The sequence below is a fragment of the Neolamprologus multifasciatus genome, chromosome 4 (genome assembly GCF_963576455.1).
Source record: "Neolamprologus multifasciatus chromosome 4, fNeoMul1.2, whole genome shotgun sequence".
NCBI lineage: Eukaryota > Metazoa > Chordata > Actinopteri > Cichliformes > Cichlidae > Neolamprologus > Neolamprologus multifasciatus.
Window position 1 is genome coordinate 24854021 of NC_140442.1, and position 21673 is coordinate 24875693.

At 41.0% G+C, this 21673-nt stretch overlaps 1 protein-coding gene across 1 annotated transcript in view; it reads right to left on the reverse strand.

Moving 5' to 3' along the window:
- usp43b (ubiquitin specific peptidase 43b) overlaps positions 1 to 21673 on the reverse strand; it is a 97565-nt gene that overhangs the window by 70688 nt on the left and 5204 nt on the right. The window contains exon 2 of the mRNA XM_085156660.1: positions 19630 to 19776. Coding sequence (XP_085012786.1) covers positions 19630 to 19776 — 147 coding nt within the window. The remainder of the gene's footprint in view (positions 1 to 19629; positions 19777 to 21673) is intronic.

Below are 21673 nucleotides of genomic sequence, written 5' to 3' on the forward strand. Positions count from 1 at the left end.
TGTGCCAGTGCCTGAGGAGCAAGGAGTAAATTAAAACTCAAATCCCTCACCCTGGCACCTTGGAGTGCTGTAATTGATTTCTGGGATTTAGATAAATGACAAAGATACGGCACCCAACTGAGTGGTGGGCTGGAGGCCGGCCGCCAGCTCAGCACTGTCAGCAGGAGGCCAGAGTTCACAAAGTGTGATTTTTTAAGTCGGCTGAAAGAAGAACAGAGAGTGAGGCCACAATGATTGAGAGCGAGTCGTGATAAGCAAATTGTTGTGCGGTTGGCTGCTCAGCATCAGACAGCCGCCTGGAAAGGGTCAATTTCTAGAAAAATCAGAGAACGCTAGCTGATTTAAAAGCAGAGGTCAGGTTTCTGGGTAGTTATTCATGCTGGAAACAAAAATATGTCATTGCCTTAATGTAAGTACGTTAATGACTAGGATTGTGATGGTGTATTATATGGATTCCAATCGTTTGGTTTGGTAAATAAAAAAACATCTTATTTTGCTATACCCTTTAAGCCAAACATTTACAACATGCTGACAGCACTGGCCGATTCATGTCTGAGTGACACGACAGGCACAAGTGACGTTCACTATATCTAAGTGATGATATAAAAGTCATGTTTCATGTCAGTTAATGATAAATGAAGTAAATACTGCAAAGCTTTAAAAGCTGCAGCAGCAGCCACCCTACATCCAGCATGGCAGAAGCTGAGCAGACACCCTGCCAATTTTAAGAAATGTGTATAATGTGTTAACTCACACTACATACTGAGTTTATGCTATGCTCATGGTCTGAATTTGCAACTTCACAGTGCAGAGCTCATATTCAGCAGAAATACCAAGGCTCTGCATTCTTATTGTTTTCTGTGCAATAATAATATACCTGTGATACAAAGGGTCATACCAAAAGAAGAACTTTATGTAATGTTACACCACTTGTAGAAGCTGCTTTTGGAAGTTTGCCTACAGTGTTTTAGGCACCCTTGGCAAAAGCACTACATTTACTCACAATACGTTTCAACAGTGCGGATGTAGACACTGATGACTAGCGCACTACCACATCTCTGTTAAAGACTGTTGACTGCTGGACATCTGTACTTCAGCACGAAAGCCTGAAATCACACAGATTAACAGTGCACTCTGTCCCATCGGAGAGGCTTTCAATAATTCACCCCCCAAAAAAGCGTTGCCGGGAGTGATTCATCTGTGAGTGGATCCACTGTAAAAGAACTCAGGCGCTTTTACTCCACTGTGGCGAAAACCCAGGAAATGTGGCACCCCTCCCATCCTAACAGACCACCCATCTCATCCTGATGGGGGGAGATGATCGTATAGGAGGGGGTGAGTGTTCTTAGTAATGGCCCTGATGTGAATAATTTAAACAAACCCTGGAAATGCACAGGAACGGACACTGAAGAAAGCACTATGAGGAAGTGATTGAGAATAAGCCACAACAGCACCTAAATCCCCATGGCGATCGTAACAGAGAGGGTCAGAAAAGGATAGACAGCAATATAGGGCAGCTGTAAAGACACACATATGCATGCATTTATTGATATAAGTAGTGAGTCAGTAGTGTACTCAGCTGACAAAAAGACTGTTGATAAATAATGGACGGTCTCTTTCAACACCACCTGCTGTTGCACGGTTATCTCTCTATAAATAGTCTCAATAACTGATTCTGGGAGCTTTTCTCTCTGACCCTTTTGGCCCATTACATCCTCCCCAGGCGACCGCTCGTTGTGGGGTACATTCATATTTATTTGCTCAGCGTCCAGACATGAGGGCTTGGACTCTAAGTGACCTCATGGTTGTAACTGAATGACGGCTATGCGCTGCACATCTTAACAGTATAATGGCTTCAGTCTGCTCTAGTTTTGACTGACTTTGATCTTCCACAGTTTCTACAAATCAGAAATGATCAAGACAGCCTGTGCTGCTAGGCAACAGCCACGGAAACATGTACACTGCTTAAAAAAAAGTTAAAGAAAAACTTTGAAAACATCAGATCTCAATGGGGAAAAATTAAGCTGGATATCTATAAGGACTGGGTAAGGTGTAAGAAACAAAAGGATGCCACATTGTTTGATGGAAAGGAAAATGATCAACTTCAGAAGGCTGAATTTGAAGGCAACTCAAAAATCAAAGTGCAAAAAATAATGGAGCAGGCTAGTCCAGTTTAACAGTGGGTCTAAGGATGTTATCCTGATATCTAATGGCACCTTTCGGCATCTTTTTCTTTCTCCCGCTCTCTCTCATCTATCTTGTCAATGACCCTCACCAACCTGTCCTCCCATCTGCCATCTGTTCGTGTAGCAGCTTAGTCTACCACTGCCTCATGAAAACCTTGGAGCTCAGTTGCAATAAGATGCTCATCCTTGAAACACCCTTTTGGATTTCAGTTACTACCATCTTCACCACTTCTTCAATCATGCGCTGTTAGAGATTTGTTCCTATGCTTCTGAAATAATCAAGTAATCAATTGGCTTTGTTTTGCATCTTATATGTTGTCATGGCAATGACATCTCTTTATGGATCGATGAATTGATCGGTAGATAAAATAAAGCATTTGATAGCTGCTCTAGTCTGTGAGACTGAGAGATACAGATTTATAGATGATCATTTCTTTTATCCCCAGCTAAGGTGGGTTTGCATCACTGTTCATCAGGAGGACAAACCTCTCTACTACTTGAGCTGGAGCCACAACAATAGGCGTTCGCCCGACATGAGGCCAAGTTGTCAACTCTTTGCACTGAGGGGAGGGGTTTCAGTTTCCACTAACCAGTCACTGAACATCAACGTCCCCCTGCTTTACAGCCATGGGGCTGCAGTGCTAATCAATAGCATTCCCACAGCATTCACTGGACTGATTACTTTTCAGCAGAGAAAGCGCTGTTTCCTCTCACAATGCCACATGAATTACTCAACAGAGCAGTGTGTGCTGATTCAAAGTTCTGGACCAAGGCAGAATAGACAGATGACATGGATTCTAATATTTCTTCTTGTGCTGTGCTGTCAATGGGTTTTGCAATTTTCTTCACAGTCAGATCATCCTATCATTTTCCTGAGCTATCACCAATAACAGATCCACTGCTCCCACTCGCCACACAAACAGTGCAGAGTGGGAGATGTGTGAGATATGGACATGTGACACACTCTCCAGATGCTTCATTACATACACCTTGCTAGCACTTGGTTGAGCCCCCTGACGCCTTCAGAGGTGCCCTAATTCTTCATGGCATAGATTCAACAAGGTGATGGAAACATTCCTCAGAGATTTTGGTTCATATTGACCTGACTTGTTGACTTGTTGGCTGAGAATTTCCCAAAGGTGCCCTATTGGAGTGAGATCAGGTGACTGTGGAGGCCATTTGAGTTTGAACTCATCGTCATGTTCAGGAAGCAGGTTTGAGACGATTACTTTGTGACATTATCATTATTATCATTATCTTTAATCCAAATTCTGACCCTACCATCTGAATGTTGCAACAGAAATCAAGCCTGTGTGAACAGCTTCTTGTTGCTAGCTGACTGGAATAACACCCGTCATGGTCTTCCGCTGCTGTAGGCAGCATGTCTGATGGTTCAGGATTTGGCTTGTTGTGTGTTCAGAGATTTGTCCAATTGTTACGCATACTACAGCTGTAATGCGTGATTATTTGAGCTACTGTTGCCTTTTGCCAGCTCAGAGCACTCTGGCCATTCTCAGACCTCATCAAAAAGGTATTTTCACTCAGAGAAATGCTGCTCATTGGATACTTCAGAGTTCAAAGTTCCGTTTTGAATTTACTTTAAAGGCAATTCACTTGCTGGGCCCATGTCCGCATTTTAGGTTTAACAGCATTTTAGTAGGTAAAGGTGATTGGCTTGGACATGAATTGAGCTGCAGTTTGGAGAAGGCGGCTCACAGGCAGATCCTCATGTACTAAATAGGCACATCATCCGACGTGCAAACAGCATAGTGAAGGACACTTTCCACCCCTCATATGTATTGATCTCCCTCTTCCCATCTGGCAGACGGTTTCATAGTATAGTACTGTATAATATAGTATTGTATAGTTAGTAATTTCATCCCTGAATTTTACCGAAATTTAGCATGTTATTTATTTGTAATTTCTAGTTTTATATCTCTTGGAGATATATCTTTTATATACACCAGCCACCAGAAACAGCCTTGTTGTAAGCTGTATGCTGTGTATACTGTTGTATTGACAATAAAGTTCTTGAATCTTGAATCTTGAGAAGTGAAGAAGTAAAAGAAAAAGGGCAGAGAAGATGGGGCACGTAAATGATAATGAACAGCTTGTAGAACTGGGGTAACCTATGTAGATGAGAACCGGAAGGAGCGTGTTTGCAGGCGTGGTCGCGCTCCTGAAATTCTCCCAAAAACAAAAAACAAACAAACAATGAACTACGTGTGAATAAAACTAGCAAATACGTGATATTCTTTCTGATTTTAAAAGACTTTATGTAAAATTAAATATGATGGTTTTGACTGTTTACCATAGCAGTCACAGAGTCTGATCTTTGCAACCATCACGTGAAAATGAGTAATGCAAAGCCACTGTGAGGGAGCTTTGTGTACTTGCTCTGCTAGTCTAAGAACATCATGACAACAGAACACAGACCTATAAATGGATTTCATCATCATCATCATCATGATTATCATCATCACCAGATGGTAGAGAACGGGCTTTCAGCAAAAGAAATGAAAGCGACAGAAGGAAAAAAAGATGCCTCAGACAGACACGGTGACACGAGAACAAGCCAAGATGCAAAGCTGGTCAGAAAGCAGGCTATAATCATGTGGCCTAAAAAGTCTTGGTGTGGTGTAAACACGGTGTCTGAGTGACAGGTGCAGCATATCCACTAACCACGCTGTGAAAGAGTAGGTAGTGTTTCTATTTTTCTGTTTGTTTTGCTTTGTGTTTTTAACCATTCAGTGTCATACGAATGACTCATATTTTTAAAGCAGGTCATGAGCTGACTGTTATGCGTAACACTGAATAGGACAGTTTTGACAAAGCAGCCCTTGCCCCAATAATTTGACCTCAGCGTGAGTCACAAAAACGAAGGACACTGACTAAGGGCTGCAAAAAGTAGAGCTTGATTAAATAAAAAGTGATAAATGATGAATCTGGGTTTCTCTCCATTTTTTTATTTACTTGTTTTTAGCTTTGTATTTGTGAGCTGAGCACTTTTTCTTCTCAGCAGTTGGTCACCTGTAAAAGGAATATCCCACACTTTAGTAGCTGCTGCTGCATTTCTCTGTCTGACTTTAAAGGCCCTGCTGGAATTATACTTCTTGTTTTTAATCAGGTAATGAACTGAAAGATCTTTGTACCAGTGCCTTAAGACACTCACAGGCATTGTGTGTCTTTGAGTGACTGTCTGCATTAAGAGTGAACTTGATCTAGACCGATAGCCGTTAGCTCCTGTGCACTGTATACCTGTGCACAGGAGCTAACGCTGATCCAACACGCACTTTGAAATTATTTATTTAGTTTAGTTAGTTTATTTTCTTGCAGAGAGAAAGAAAACTGATGAATAGTATGTTCAGTAAAATGAAGGTAAAAATTACTGTACACCAGTGGATGTAATGTAATGTACGTTCATGTCACTGAAAAAAAAAGTGATTCATGTCTCTTTGAAGGTATTTCAAAAAATGTCATTGTCTCTGTGTCTCCTTGGTGGACCTAGGTTTCAGGCTACATGTTGTTTTTAGTTTGTGTCTTTCTCTCCCTCCCTCTCCTCTCTCTCACCTGTCTGCCTCTCTCACCAGCTCAGCTGGGCTCCCGCCCTTGGCCCACGCACCTGCTGTGAATTTACCTGATTACCTGGACTCCTGGGCTATTTAAGCTGAGAGCTCAGAAGGCTTCTTCGCTGGATTGTTGAGTTACTCTCGTCAGTACAGCCCTGATAAACCCTGTTTCTCGTGTGATTACTCTGTTTATGCTAACCGCAGTTCTCTTGTGCTTAGGGTCTCGGACTCGTCTGGTACCCCCGATCTGTTTCCCTGGTGGCGTGGTGTGGTGTGGAGTGAGAGTGAGTGTGCTGAAAACAAATACGAGAGGAGTGGAGTGTGTTTTGGACTTTCTCCCCTTTTCCCCCTGGACCGTTGCTGCTATTTTAGTTCAGCTGGTCTGCGCCTGAGTCCATTTTCGCCTGCGTGACAAAAATGGATTAATCAACGTGTTTTATATACTATTTATTTATTTATTTATTAGGAGGTTAGGTGCCAGTATGTTCTTGCTGACGCACTGCATCTTCCTGGGGTCCAGAGTAACCATTTTATTTATAAAGCACCAAATCACAAAAACAGACACCTCAGAGAAAACCACAGCAACCTGGTGACTGCCTATGAGCAAGAGTGGGAAGGAAAAACTCCCTTTTAATAGGATGAAAATTGCTTCCTACGGAAGAGGATTAGGGCCACTGGAAAAAATCTGAGAAAAAAGTCAGAATTCTGAGATTAAAGACAGAATTCTGAGAAAAAAGTCAGAATTCTGAGATTAAAGACAGAATTCTGAGAAAAAAGTCAGAATTCTGACTTTTTTCAGGATTCAGGAAAAGAAGAAAAAAAAAAAAGACATGCCCACTTTTTTTCCCCAGTGGCCCTAATCCTCTTCCGTAGCTTCCTGCCTACCAGTGGTGGCTTTAAATTTTTTTCAAAGTGTGGTCTTCTAAAAATCTCATAAAGCACTATTTCCATGAAGTAGTGCTTGATAATTCACTGTGTATTTAAGAGAGATTAAAGTTGATTGTAAATGAACATTTACAATGAAGTGATGCGGAAACATGAAACGTGTAATGTTTCCAGAAGTTCCCTCCCTGTACTCTGACAAAACACAATCATGTTGCTACCATTTAGCCTGAAGAACTTGGCGTGGTTGTGATATATTTGATTAGGTTTAAAACCTGACAAAGAGAAAATCTCAGGAATCAAAAGTAGTTACACCCTTTAATGGGTCGCTTAAAGCAAATGTAACGACTGAAAATACAGATAAAGTCGGTCCACTGATAAGGCCCCCGCTACTGTTTAAGAATAAACCTGCAGTTAAAGCTGCATGCTAGCTTAAACAAATCTCAATCTTGTTCATGTGGAGCGAGTTACAGAAAAAGGCTTATCCACATTTGGTGAACACTTGATAATGTCAATAATTTTACAAGATATTAAAAAATCCCAGAAAATATAACAAAGTGTTATTCATCTGAATATGAGCAACAAACATGTCACTGTTACTTTTGTTTAAGTGGAGAAGATAGGTACATCAAGTCTTTTCTAAAGAGTTTATGGTGTCAATCACCAGTTTCAAGTCTTATTGACTACAACATGATGTTTCATTTGTTCATTTTGTTTGCTTCACCTCTCCTCACAGCTGTAAATTACTGTCCCATTTAGAGTCCAAAAGGCCAAATGGGTCAAGGATATGGTGCGACTGATGAGTCTCTATCATATGAGCATGCAGTTTAAGTCAGTTTCTCCAGACTTAAGGATGGGCCTCACTAACCAACAGATGATGTCACAGTCTCTGAATCCATCTTTTGTTTACAGTCTATAGCATGAACCCAATGGAGCCAATCGTCACTCACTCTGCCTCACAGCTTCGTTCCTCTCTAAAATAGGAAATGGGCATAAAACAGACAGATGTTAAATCTTAAAACATACAAACAAACCCTCTGGGTGAAAAGGGTTCTTAAGATGAATTCTTCCAACTTTAAGCCAGAGAAGCTGAGGGATAAATTAATTCTAATGAAGGAAGGTCGACCTCCTGAGCTGATGAGGTTTATTATTACCCTCCTGCTTCTGCGGCTGCTGCTGCTGCTGCTGATTGTGGTGACACAGATGAGGATAAAATGACATGCGCATCAACAGAGCTACACAGGAGACTCTGGTACCCGTTTCATGGCCTTCAAAAACAGCATATACTGTGTTATAAAACAAGTAATGGAGCTTAACTCAATCACATTTTTATTTCTGGATCGACGTTCTTTCTCCAGCGTGGCATATCTTGGTGAGGCTGGATTGATAATTACTGCTTTCCATTCATCTTTACAGGCAGCTTCAATTTAAATCAAGATAACACATTAAAAGTGGACCTGGCGTGACAGGCACACCTCCCTCCTTAAATTATTTCTATCAACAACTGTTTAAATCATTTCACTCAGCCTCTTTAAGGCAATTGAATTGACACACTCGCTGGAAAACCTCCACTCAGCAAATCTGAATAATTTAAATTGTTGGGGTCGGTGCTGTACGCCAATCAGACCCAGCAGGGTTGTGAATAATTTGTGTGCAAGTCAATCTCTTTATATTAAATGGTAAATGGTAAATGGCCTGTATTTATATAGCGCTTTACTAGTCCCTAAGGACCCCAAAGCGCTTTACATATCCAGTCATCCACACACACATTCACACACTGGTGATGGCAAGCTACATTGTAGCCACAGCCACCCTGGGGCGCACTGACAGAGGCGAGGCTGCCGGACACTGGCGCCACTGGGCCCTCTGACCACCACCAGTAGGCAACGGGTGAAGTGTCTTGCCCAAGGACACAACGACCGAGACTGTCCAAGCCGGGGCTCGAACCGGCAACCTTCCGATTACAAGGCAAACTCCCAACTCTTGAGCCACGATCGCCCCTCTCCTATTAAATAAAGAATCAGTGTGTTCATTTAACTAGATTTCTCTTCAGGTAAGATGAGGCGCTTCACTCGTGGCTCGTGTTTTTGAAACCAATCTGTTAGAGTTCAAACAGTGACTTTTAAAGCTTTAAATACATTAAACCCATCTAACCTCTCGGAGAACTCACAATGACACAAAAGCAAACGCTAACCATGTTTCCTTTCATTTCAAAGCTCTCCACAATCTAATGAGAAAATGTCTTTCTGGGTTGGGCTGCATAGCATGAGAGCAGCTTTTATAGCAATGCTCTTAAACTGTTATTCAAACCACCAGTGATACATTGTTTGGTCTGGAGATGTCAGACAGTTAGAGTTTAGCTGTGTGTCTGCTGCAGTGAGCAAGCTCATGCCTACAAAAGTGTCTCTTTTTGCAAGAATCCAGCCTCTAAGACTGACAGACTGACTACAGCTAGATCAGCTCCTGTGCTGCTTCAGATATCAGTCCCTTATTGTGCTATTCCTTCCTATGACATGCTCAGAACTTAGCTAAAAATTGTGGTTTCAGATATACATCATTGTTTTGGAATCATACTGACAGCTACAGTGCAACACAAGGGTTCAAAGATAAGGCCTGGGGGCCAGAATCAGCCCGGGGACGCCAGGTTTCCTACTGATAAATACCCCCATTGTAATTCATGCTAAATCAAAGTAATTAAATAACAGATAAACAATTAAATGACAGTCCGTTTTTTAAAAACAAGGACATTTTCTATGACTTAACAAAAATTAAAGTCAAAAACTATCGTAACTTTTTCTGCAATTTTACATCATGTAGTTTCATTGGTCCAGCCCACGTAGAAATGTGGATTATTAAAGATTTTTTGTGTGTGTTTTTTTTTTTTTAGATCAATATATCATTGAGTGGAAAGTGTTGTGAGCAAAGATTTCTTAGATTTCATACTACATTAGACTGGCAATATACTGGAGTTGAGTGTGTTGTAGTGGTAGAGTTGGAGCAGCAAGGAAAAATGTATTTATTTTGCTCCTTAGCAGTTTAGAGCCACTCATGTATCACAGGTATTACGCTGCAGTGCCGCAGCACACTTATGCATAGAGCCTGGTCAGTTCTAAGTGTATAGCTTCTTTAGCGAGTCATAAATGCACAACAGCTTTAGTACAGACTGCAACATTTAAACCTTTACTAATGTTTTACATGCGCATTAGTTGGGTATGGGGTTGGTGGGGTTCCAAGTTGGAAGTCTGATTTAAGGGGGAGTTCTGACTTGGATCTTGGACATGGAATGCACCATAAGCCAATCAACACTAATGTGGGTCAAAGATGAGTGAGGAGCTCAGACACTTGGTGGTCATATTTGCACCCTAACCTCCAAGCTGCTCTTCCAGCTGGGTAGCTCTGAACCACAGGACACCATTTCTGCTTGGCAGGGCAGACAGTATCAAAGGCTGAACACAGAGGAAATGCATACACACACACACACCCACAGCACAAAACACACGGGATTCCCAACAAACCCATTCACATCCCAACCCTACCAGAGTGGAGAGCGGCACTGACCGCACACAGGCAACTACTTAGCTCTGGGTTTAACTGTGCACTGCTATAGTAATTGAAAACAACCCAAGTTTGAAACTTGGGACCACTTCTCGGCTCTTGGCTGGATGTGTCTAATTTCAGTTCACGAGCACTGAGGACGAATAGCTGAACTACTGGGAATGCACTGAAAAATCAGCCGAGTATCAGGCTTGTTGACTGATTATGGCCCAGAAAACGCTGTTCTAGAGTCTTCTTAAAACACCGTACAGATCATTTATTCTGTCATGACTAGATGAGCCTGTTTTTTTAAGCTCTCTTCAGAATCTCCTGTTTTTGCGTTTGCAGCTTTAAATTCACCTGGTTGCCACTGGCCACACACCCCTTTTAGATCAGGGTAATGCCTTTTCCTAGGAGCGATTATTATAGTTGACCAGTATAGCAAGGAAAAAAAAACCCACAGGAGGGTTTGATTCAAAACTGGACAAAGGCATCTTAGAGTTAGCGACAACAGAAGCGGCTCTAGTGAGTAAATAAAAATAAAGAAAAGCGCAGCTGCTGGTTTGGAATTGAAGAGCAGATCTGCTCCAGTTCATGTTGATTCAGACATAAGCTTCCTGATCTATGAAGAAAGGAAAGAAACAGTCACTTCTCAGATTTTGTGGGTCTATAGACACAAATGAGTCACGCAAATTGGAAGCTGCTGAATATGTCTGACCACTGGCTGAAAAGTACTGTAACACAAGGGAGGTGGAGCACTGCAATTTTAGGTGACGCTATGACTTTGTGCGTCTATTTACTGTTTGTGCTCTATAACACTGCCATTACTGATTACCACTCAGGTGTATTAAATATATTGTTTTAATAAATTTGTAACATGCTCAATAATCATTTAAGATTATTTCCAGAGATTTGGTGCCACACTCTCTATATTAGTTAGAGAATATTAGAAAATGGTGTCGGCAACATGTAACATCTGAATTTGACGCCAGCCTCACGATTCGACAAAGTTGGCACAGGAGAAGGTTTACCACTGCATTGCATCACCTCTTCTTTTAAAAACTGAGGGAACCAGTTGCTGTCATTTTGAAAAGCAAATGTTTACTCAGTTCTTGCTCAATATTGGATTTCAGTTGTTACATAATACGTCAAATTATAGGCATTTGATAGTTTTGCACTGCAGCCAGCTACTTCAGAACCTGAACTGTTATGCATGTTGTTGTACATAACTCACTTTTTCAGAAAAATGAATGTTTATACACTGATCAGGCATCACATTCTGACCACTGACAGGTGATGTGAATAACGCAAATTTTCTCTTCATCATGGCACCTGATATATGAGGTCCTCAATGTTGGCGTGTTAGAAGAAAGAAAATTGGGCAAGCTTAAGGAAGTTAAATGAGTCTGACAAGCGCTAAACTGTGGAGTGGTCAGTGATGAACCAGCAACAGGACAATGGGCGGTCAAGGCTCACTAAAGCACGTGGCGAGCGAAGGCTGGCACCTGGCACCCCCTGCTGATGCGCATGGGGTGCATAGGTGCAGGGCTATCCACGACTGAAAGCACCAACAATGAAGGTGGGCTGGTATGATGAATAACAGTTTTCTTTTAATGTCACAAGGCTGTGTGTCATTTACCTGAAGAACACCTGGCACCAGGATGCATTATGGGAATAAGGCAAGCTGCTGAAGGCAGTGTGATGGTTTGGGCGATGTTCTACATGCAAACCTTGGGTCCTGTCATCCATGAGGATGTTACTTTGACACGCACGTCCTACCTAAGCATTGTTACGGATCATATACACCCCATCATGGAAACGGTGCTCCCTGATGGCTGTTACCACTTTCAGCAAGATAATACACAAAACAAGGAACACAACAACAAGTTTGAGGTGTTGACTCGGCCTCCAAATTCCCCAGATCTCAATCCAATCGAGCATCTGTGGGATGTGCTGGACAAACAAGTCCAATCCAATCCACCCCACAACTTACAGGACTTAAAGGATCTGTTGCTAACTTCTTAGAGCCAGATACCACAGCACAGGTTCACGGGTCGAGTGGAGTCCATGACTTGACAGGTCACAGCTATTTTGGCAGCAAAAGAGGGAGCAACACAATATTAGGCTGGTGGTCATAATGAAATGCCTGATCGGTGTACATTGGTGGAACAGTGATGTGATGGATAGCATTGTTACCTCGTAGGAGGGTACTGGATATATACATAGGACATTGGGTCTTTTCTGTGTGGGTTCTCTTCAGGTACTCTGGTTTCTGCTCACAGTCCAAATACATGCATTTTAATTGGTGGGTGACTCTAAACTGGCTGCAGGTATAAATTGCCCTGCCTCTCACCTATGACAGCTGGGTTAGGCACAAGACACCTTGGCCCATGACCCTGAACTGGATAAGCTGAGGAAAATAAATGGGTAGATAGCTTTGCACATTCACTTTGTATTTATTTTCCTGATAATGACAATTCAGTCTTGGTTCAGTTCGGTCAGGCCTCGTTTAACTGTTTATGCAGACATTTTTTTGTCTTGTAGAATTGAAGCAATTTCTCACTTCGTATCCACTGGCTGTCACCGTTCTTTGCCACACTGTTGCAAAGAACTCAGACTCACCTCATAGGCTGCACAACAAGCGTTTCTTTCTTCCTTCTACTTACAAAGAGACACATTCATGGAGAGAGAGCAAGAGAGAGAGACAGAGAGAGAGAGAGAGAGAGAGGGAGAGAGAGGTAGGGAGGGAGGGAAGTTCACACTTGCACTGTGTTTCCTAAGAGATAAATTATCAACAAACTAAGAGCGAAAGTGTGTGCCTGAGTCAAAGCCATGGAAAGTCAACAGTGAATGTTAGTATGTGCATAGTTCAACTCTGATTGTGTGCGTGGGGAGGATGTCACCTTTGATTACAAATACAGAAACGCTCCAACTACAAAGCAAAACCAGCACAAGCAGGTCATCAGCAAAGAGGGATAGCGGGGGTTCCCTCGTCCTCTCTTTTCTTTTGGCTCTGGCTCTCCTTCGCTAAATGGTAACTAAGAACAGATGCTTAAAAACAATTAGAAAAAAGGCCAACGGGCTCCTTGATTTGCAGCAGAAGAGAACGGCGCTTGCAGACTCCTTGGCTGTGAGAAGGAACGTGCACGGACTGGTAAACTGACTGTGACCCTGGATGACTCTCAGCCAGCCACCAGAGCCACAGAAAGCTGACTGGGGAGAACATTAAACAGTGAGGTGAGGCAAACCTCCCCCACAAAAATCATAGACAGAATCATGATCCTGAGTGACTCTTTAAAGTTTTAAAGGAATGTGATTTACACTCTTTCTTGCAGCTGCACTTCTCAGCGTCAGCGAGGCCCTTTCTGCCCCTCACAAAGCTCCTCTGTGGGAGGGGCAGTGATATCAAACTGCATACCACAGCTTTGCTACATATTGTACCTCCTACAGAGATACAATAAGTAACAGGTATGAAGGACAAAAGACAAGATAAGGCAAAGAGTAGACTGATTCATGGGAAATAGAATAACTAGAGTATCCCTTTCTTTATGTGAGACTAAGCATCTGACCACATGTTTTTTTTTTTTTACCAGTAAAACTGAAATCCATGACAACCTTGATTTCTGCAAAAAAGCCTGACAGTGGAAGGCCTGAACAAACAACTCTTATGAGGTTTTCACCTCAGCGCAGAGGGCATAGTGCTGATTACTGCCTCTCTATTTTTCTCCTACACCTTCAAGCATATAAATTCATATGCTGCATTTACTACTACAGCACTATACAGCTCTCAAATAATTACTGATAAAAACACGTCAGAGGAGCTTGTTCCAGGGTCTGCTTTTGAAAACAACAGAGATATCTATAGTTAACTGAGAAAAACCAACATAATTTTAAATGCATATTGCTTTGAATACTTGGATTTAAAAAAATCCTTTGCAGTCAATAACTTCCTGATTTCTAGAACCCATGTAGTTTTGCTCCCCTAGCCTTGTTGTGTCTAATTCGTCTCTGCTGTGTCTCTCATGTGTTTTCTGTTCCCTCATCATTCCCTCGGTATTTAAACCTGTTTCCCTCAGTCCAGTATCATGTTCTCCCTCATTCATGGCTGTGTATTTCATCGTGTGTTTCTCTGTATGTTTAGGTTCCAGATTTGCAGTTTAGTTTAGTTTAATTTTGTATCACCTGCACACCAGCAATAAAGCTGTGTCCTATCCTAAGCTGTCCCATCCTGCCTGCTGCGCACAGCCCGCTCATGACACCATGGACATCATTAGCTGCTATGTCTCCTCCCCTGAAATGCAGCTGCTATGATTTGCTGTTTATTTGTGGGTCTCTGTGACTTCGGTTTTGTCTTTAGTAACTGAAAAGCTGCTCTACTGGGTACAGCTGAGTTGACTGACATGGCCATTGCATTGAGAATCTCTTGAGTCGCTTCTGAAGTTTGCTTTGGGTCATCATCACTTTGTACCGTGAAGAGCTGTGTGATCAGCTTTGCAGCATTTGGCTCTTCTGAGCAGAGAGTACAGCCCCGTACACGTCAATTCATTCAGCTACTTCTATCAGCCGTCACATCATCAATAAAGACTAAGACCAGGTTCCACTGGCAGCCACACATGCTCGTGCCATAGCACTGCCTCCCCCATGTTTCACAGAGGATGTGGTGTTTTACCCACCATGTGTTGTTTCTCCATTCGTCCGCACTTTTCTCTTCCCATTGTGGTATAAGTTAATAAGTTAATCTTGGTTTCATCTGTTCAAATAGTTTTTTGTTTGTTTTTTTGTTTTACAAAACAATGCAGGGTTTTTTGTGTGTAATCTGACCTTTCTGTTCTCGAGCGCAACCCACAGTTTGCATCTTGACGTAAACCCTCTATCTCCTATAGACTGTAGCTCCTGTTAATGATAGGCCCACATCTTTTAAAGTTTTCCTGACTTAGTTCAATGTTGTAAATATGTTTTTCTTAACCATGGAAACAATTCTGGCATTATGCAATTTAGTTGTCCTCAGTGGTCTTTCAGGGACTTTGGTGTTGTTGAGCTGGTCGATGCATTCATTCTTTTTAACTATGTCTTTGGGTCTCAGGTTTAAAATGGCATTGACAATCTATAAAACACATATTCAACACTTTGAACCAACTTTAGGTTCTTTTGCTATGAAATAATGAGGGTATCCGGTTGTTAAGTCTGACGTCACTAGCCGTGTCCGGGCCTAAACTCCGCTGCAGGTCCATATATCAAATGATCACTATGGCATTACTGAGAGTTGAAAAACTGTCTAAAGTCTTTCATCTTTAATAAAATGATCAGTGTTCTGCTCTACCAGGTGTAACAATTGAGTTTAACATCCAGGCATCCATGAAAACGGAATTTATGACATTTAACAGAGTTAGAAGTTAGCAGGAAGTTAGCTTGCTAGCTTCCATCTAAATACAATATAGCATGTCCTGACTGCAGGGTTTTGGAAACAAATTAAAACGTACAGCTCTGTTATCACTTCCAACATAATTGAAGACAGAAAACTAAACAGCAGTGACGTTTGTAGGGTTACTGAAGTTTGGCTAGCTGGTATATAATGTGCTGGTATATAATGTGCTACGTGACCGCTAGCGACACAGCTATGTTAGCATACTATAAAAGAGCTAACTTTTTTTCCACTCGATAAAAGTTAACGTGAGTGTTCTCGGTGGTCAGGAACAAATGTAATCGCATGGCAGGATGCTGTAAAAGGACCAAACTTCAGCCAGGAGAACAACTGAGATAATCCATCCACAATACGAGGTTAGTCATTCATATACTGCTGCATGGGCTGGGCTGTAGTTACATCCCAAGGTTTTAAAAACTGAGCTTAAATAAATGATTAGCGGTAATAAAAGCCGATAGAGGTCAACAGTGATCACTGACTGTTTTAGGAGCTTTTTGAGATTAAATAGAAGAAAATACAAAACATTAAATATGTTAACAACACAACAGCCATATTAAACGCAGACTACTTTAGGCCTGGAAGCAGGATTTGTCACGTCATTACTTAACGACCGGATAGGCATCACCATCACCTTGCCATGAAATGGGTTGCTAGTCAGTTTTCCAATTAGTTTTGAGGCTCTGGAAATGGGAGACTGTTTAAAAATGGCACTAATTCCTAACCTGGTGTTAATCCCCTCAAATTAAAGCTTAAAGTCTGCAGTTCAATCACATTTGCATTGTTTGATATAAAGGATCAAGTATTCAACAATGTAAAACATTTTGGTTACAATATTAAACTAATTTAAGGATGAAGAAAAAACAAACGAGCTTCACATGCTGTTGCAATTTTTCTCTAACTGGATGTAAAGGTGTTGAGCAGGAACACCCCAGTAAACATCCAGCTCCTTTGATCAAATCAATCCTGATGCTGACACCATCATATATCAGGATCAAGGAAAAAGTCAACATGCTTTTTTAAACCTTTATACTCTACAAGCCACACCAGCTGTGCTGAGCAAGGTGTGACAAAATTTTCCCGGGGGGTGCTGCAGGTGCGTGACATACCTTATCAGCAGCTCTCCAGTCCTAAGATCCTCTCATGTCCCTTGCACACCCAAGTTTACTCAAAGATACAGTCCGGACCCCCCCTCCTTTGGCCTAAAGCCTCACCCCATCTTTCACTATAACTCTGAACTGAGGAGCCAGCTGAGATTACAGCAGGAGGTAAACTCCAGTTAAGAGACATCAGATGGGTCTTTGTGTGATGTAAAAAAAAAAAAAGTAGGAGAAAAAATAATTTAAGTTATTCATCGGGCTGGTCACACAAAAGGGCAAAGTGAACAGTGCTCCAAATTCTCACAGCTACACTACAGAGAAGACGCGAGAAATGCTATACTTTACAGTGTGGCTTTGGCCTTTTAATGACATGCTGACAGTGCACCTTCTGAAAACAAGGACTTTCCTCCTTTCTAACTGAGAACAAAAGACATCCCAATAAGTACTTGGAAGGTCACTTTGAAATATAATAGGCTACAGATGCTAGTTACCCTGTTAAAAATCAATGATATAACTTCGGTGATTACTTCATCAAAGCACTATAAGTTGTTACCTTTAAATATTCTTTGATTATTTGTCTAGAAAACATATAAAAGACAAATCTAGTTGCAAAGAGATGAGACATAAAGATACCCAAACCGTAACCATGATTATTACTGCTGTAAAATTTGAAGCTAGTCTAAAGAGGGCATTTGAATTCGAAGGTTGCTACTTGGTTTCAAACTGGATTCTGATGTCGACTGCACTTTTATGTAAACATCTTTTACACTGTACACAAGAGCCATTTTTAGCTTTCGATATTGATGCATTTCCTGTACTGAAACATGTTCTTGGCCACTGCTTGGGCAGCAGTTTGTTGTTAAAAGGCTGTTTAACCTCCTAAGGCCAAAATTTTTTCATGGCATGCATTTTTAATTTCTCTTTGCTATTTGGGCTTTATAATGTTCGATACAACACTATAAAGTACAACTGAGTAATGATGCGCAAAACTCTTTATTTGGTGTCTGAACACAACAGCATTTTTCCTGAGTACAAAAACAAAATGAGAAACAACAGTTGTGCCGCTTAGAGAAATACGGCTCATTTGAAAGCCATTTGAAAGAGCAAAATTTTGTATTGTGGTCTAGACAACCCAAAATGTGATGTCCCAATATGTGGACATCAGATCCTAGGAGGTTAAACTCAAACAAGAAAACCATTCAAAAACAACACTCAAAATATAACCTGATGATCCAAAATCAGCAAAAGTTGACTAGATGTAGAGACAGCTACTCGTTAGCAAATCTAGTACTGATGGTGAAATTTGTCCAGATGATGTGTTCATACCAAAACAAAACAAAAATAAACAAGGATCAAAAGTCATATTCTACGCAATCTTTTTTACAGAGAATACATTTGGACTACAATCTCTAACATTTGCATTTTTAACTAACTTAAACCATATTTTTTCCAGGAAAACTTTGATTAAGAACGCATATTTTGGGCTGTTTCGCTGTTTTACAAATAGTGACTTACTCCCCAACATGGGGCGGCTCTGACTCAGGTGGCAGTGTGGGTCATCTACGAATTGAAATTAGTAGATGTAAAGTTTTTAATCTACAGTTGAAGTATCTTTGACGTGTGAGTGATCAAAGATAAAAAGCACTTAAGCACAGATAAAAGCGCTTTTGAATGTGTCTGTGTGTGACTGGGTGAATGAGACTTGCAATTTTGAGCTTTGAGTGCTCAAATTGAGTAGAAAGAAACTACATAACTACCATTCATTTATGTATTATAACTCAATTATACGAAACTCATAGAAAAAGGCACATTTCATATCTAAAGCTAATTAACATATAACCTTGGGAGTGTCAGGCTTCTTTATCCCTATCTCACAATCACATGACGATGAAACAACACACTAAATTATTGCCTTGGGAAACATGGGGCAGTGAGATGAGTGGATTTATTTGCAATGACTCACCAACAGCACTTCTCATAAATTGGTTATCAGCCCAATAACACTTCAAATAAAGAGGTATATCTATTTCAGAAGTAAAAACATATTTTTAATAATGCATGAAAATTCTGCTTTAATGTCTCACGGCAGAGCAGTTCAAAGTTCTCTTCAAGGGGTATCTGGATGCATCGTGCCTGCAGGCATGGCTTCAGGAGAAGACACGCTGAGAACAAATCAAACACTAAATTGCCATACTTGTATTCCCTTTGCCACTGGCAATGCATTAGACACAGGGCAATATCGCAAAGTGCAGATTGCCACATTACATCTGGTGACATGAAGAGCTGCTTTGCAAGACAAATTTTGAAGCTAACCTGCGAAGATGCGACTATGGCGATGTTATCTGTGGAATTATCGAAGCCGTTATCAGTGAGGTTAGACTCGTTGGCTTGATAATAAACAACACGAGATATGAGCCACTGGGGGGAAGAGAAGCACATGAGATCTGAATGATGGATGCTCTCTCATTAGCTACACTGCTGCAGGCCATGAATACTATAGATGCATAAACAAAGACCAAGTGTACAGTGGAGCGTTTAGGCAACTTACACTACAAACACACTGATTCATAACCCTAATTATATAACTGTGCGTTAACTTTGATTAACATTGACAAAATTATGACTCCTTAAATATTATTTAAGCTCACGAAATAACAATGCCTGTATAATATATCAAGCCAAAGAAGGAGAAACAGATTATTCATTAAATCACATGTTTAGTCATGTATTACTTCTGCATTAGTTAAGCAAGTAGATCATTTATATTAAATTATTACTGATGTGTCTGTAGAGCTGAGATCCAGATGTGACGTATTTTACATGGTTCAGTATACTCTTTTATGACTTTACGAAGATCATTTCCAAGAGTACATATGTATAAGAGTTTCTATGTAAATTTTGGAAATTAACTGTATACATGCTAACTGCTTCAGTCCTACCTTTCCAGGAGCTTTGGTCTTGTTGTTGTTATTGTGGGAGGCCAGAATGACGTCTTCGTGGACGCGATCCAGAAGCCATAAGAGAAATTCCAGGGCATCGTGCTGGGAATTACCACGAAACTGTGATCCATACTTGGACACTGTAGCCTGGAGAAAAGAAAAGCAGACACAATTTAAGTCTCTTATTTTATTTATTTCTTTTTTCAACGGATGGATCGACTTCAGAGAGAAACCTTCATTAAAATAATATCTATTCCATTCACATACTCCTCCATTCTGTTTTGGTTGTTATTTGAGCTTTATAATTTGACAGCCTGTTAGATTTAAAGCAGTGTCAGGAGAACCCAAAAAAGTGCCTTGTTAAAATATCCTTTCTACACAAGTTACTCCCACAATATGCGAATCTCTTGGACTGCTTGTTTACTGGTTTTAACAGCCCCAGTGTGTTCGCTGGTATAGCTGAGCCTCCTGAATGGGCAGATGTACCCTGGGCTTCTCCACAGAACGCTGATCAGAGGAATCCCAGAATTGCAAATTTGCACTAACGCACTTCACGCTTCCCTCGTCTCAGCCCAGCCCACGCTTTGACTTAAGAATGTGCAAAATCTGCCTTTTGTGTAATACTTAAAAAAACAAACAAACATGCTTTCTAGTAAAAGTTTAGCCAATCTGCATTTATCATCTACCCACCTTGTTGTCTAATTTAACGAAAATTTCAAGATTTTCATATCAAACAAGAGGTGCGAATAACATTTTGCTTAAAAGCAGGTTGAAGACTGCATCAACTCAAGTACAGTTTAATGTCACTTCACATGTGAATTGCACACAACTCAATTAGGCAAAGAATTTGCTTCGTGAACAGCAGCTGGCAGCCCGGAGAAGCAGAGGCTGTGATGAGAGATCATTGCAGAGGGAACAAAAGACTGACACTAATATGTGATATGCCTCTTAAAGCTATTACACCCCAACGTGATGTAGGGTGTCTGCCTAAGCTGGAGGATTGGGAGTCGAGAGCTACCATTTCAGTTCTTTAACAAACGGGTAGATATGCTGAATTAAAAACAAAACAAAACAAAAAACAGCTAAACCAGCCCTGAAGTGTCCTTGTGCAAAAGCAAGTAAATGAATTTTGCTTCAGCTCGCAATATAAAAGGTGCAGTTGTGCTGGGCAGCTGTCCAGCCTGACTGTGTGTAGCTGTTTGATAGGAGGATAGAGGGATAGATGTGGAGCTGGGACTGCCTCTTCAAAGTAATTACTGAAATGTGGACAGGAGCAAAAAGTGAACATCAAAATTCATAAACATAAAAAATGCTGGTATAAACTCGGCTGAGCAATAAGGTTCTCTAATCTTGTCTTCTGATCTTGTCATGAAAGTGAAGTTTCCCTTGCCTCGTGCATCTCGAGGAAGCAAAAAGTGAAGAGTTTTGTCACTGCAATAGCTTCAAGATACGGCAGTCAGAAGAGACGCCACAGTTAATGAATGCAGAGCTGCTATTTTTAGCTGAAACAACTGGAAATCCACGCCTCTGTTGACCAACATTTCCGTTATGTTAACCCTTTGAGGACACTGACACTTTCAACGGTTTATGATTCACCCGGCCTCCTTCTGTGAAAATGCTCAGATAACATTAGCTCTATAGTACACAGTCTTTGTTCTTGGTAGCGTATATCAATATAATCTAAAAATATATAGTATCAATCCATTCACTGTTATTCCATTTGCTATCCCACATCCGAGTCTGGAAGACTTCTGGAGAAGCCAAGACCCATCTTAGGCCACCTCCTCAGGCTCTTCTGGAGGATTCTCAAGGTCAGCTGAGACACGAAATCTCTCCTCATTTAGGAGGCGTCCCCGTCAGCTGACACAACAGTGTCAACTCGCTTCAAAGCCTATGCTGTCAGAACATTATTGAGAATTTTTAGCTTTTAAAATGAATCTCCGACATCACGAGCCAAGTCATTTGTGAGGTCATAAAACAATAAAACTGAAGCATCTGAACAGACTCTTTTTCAGAATCAGAATACTTTAATAATCCCTGAGGA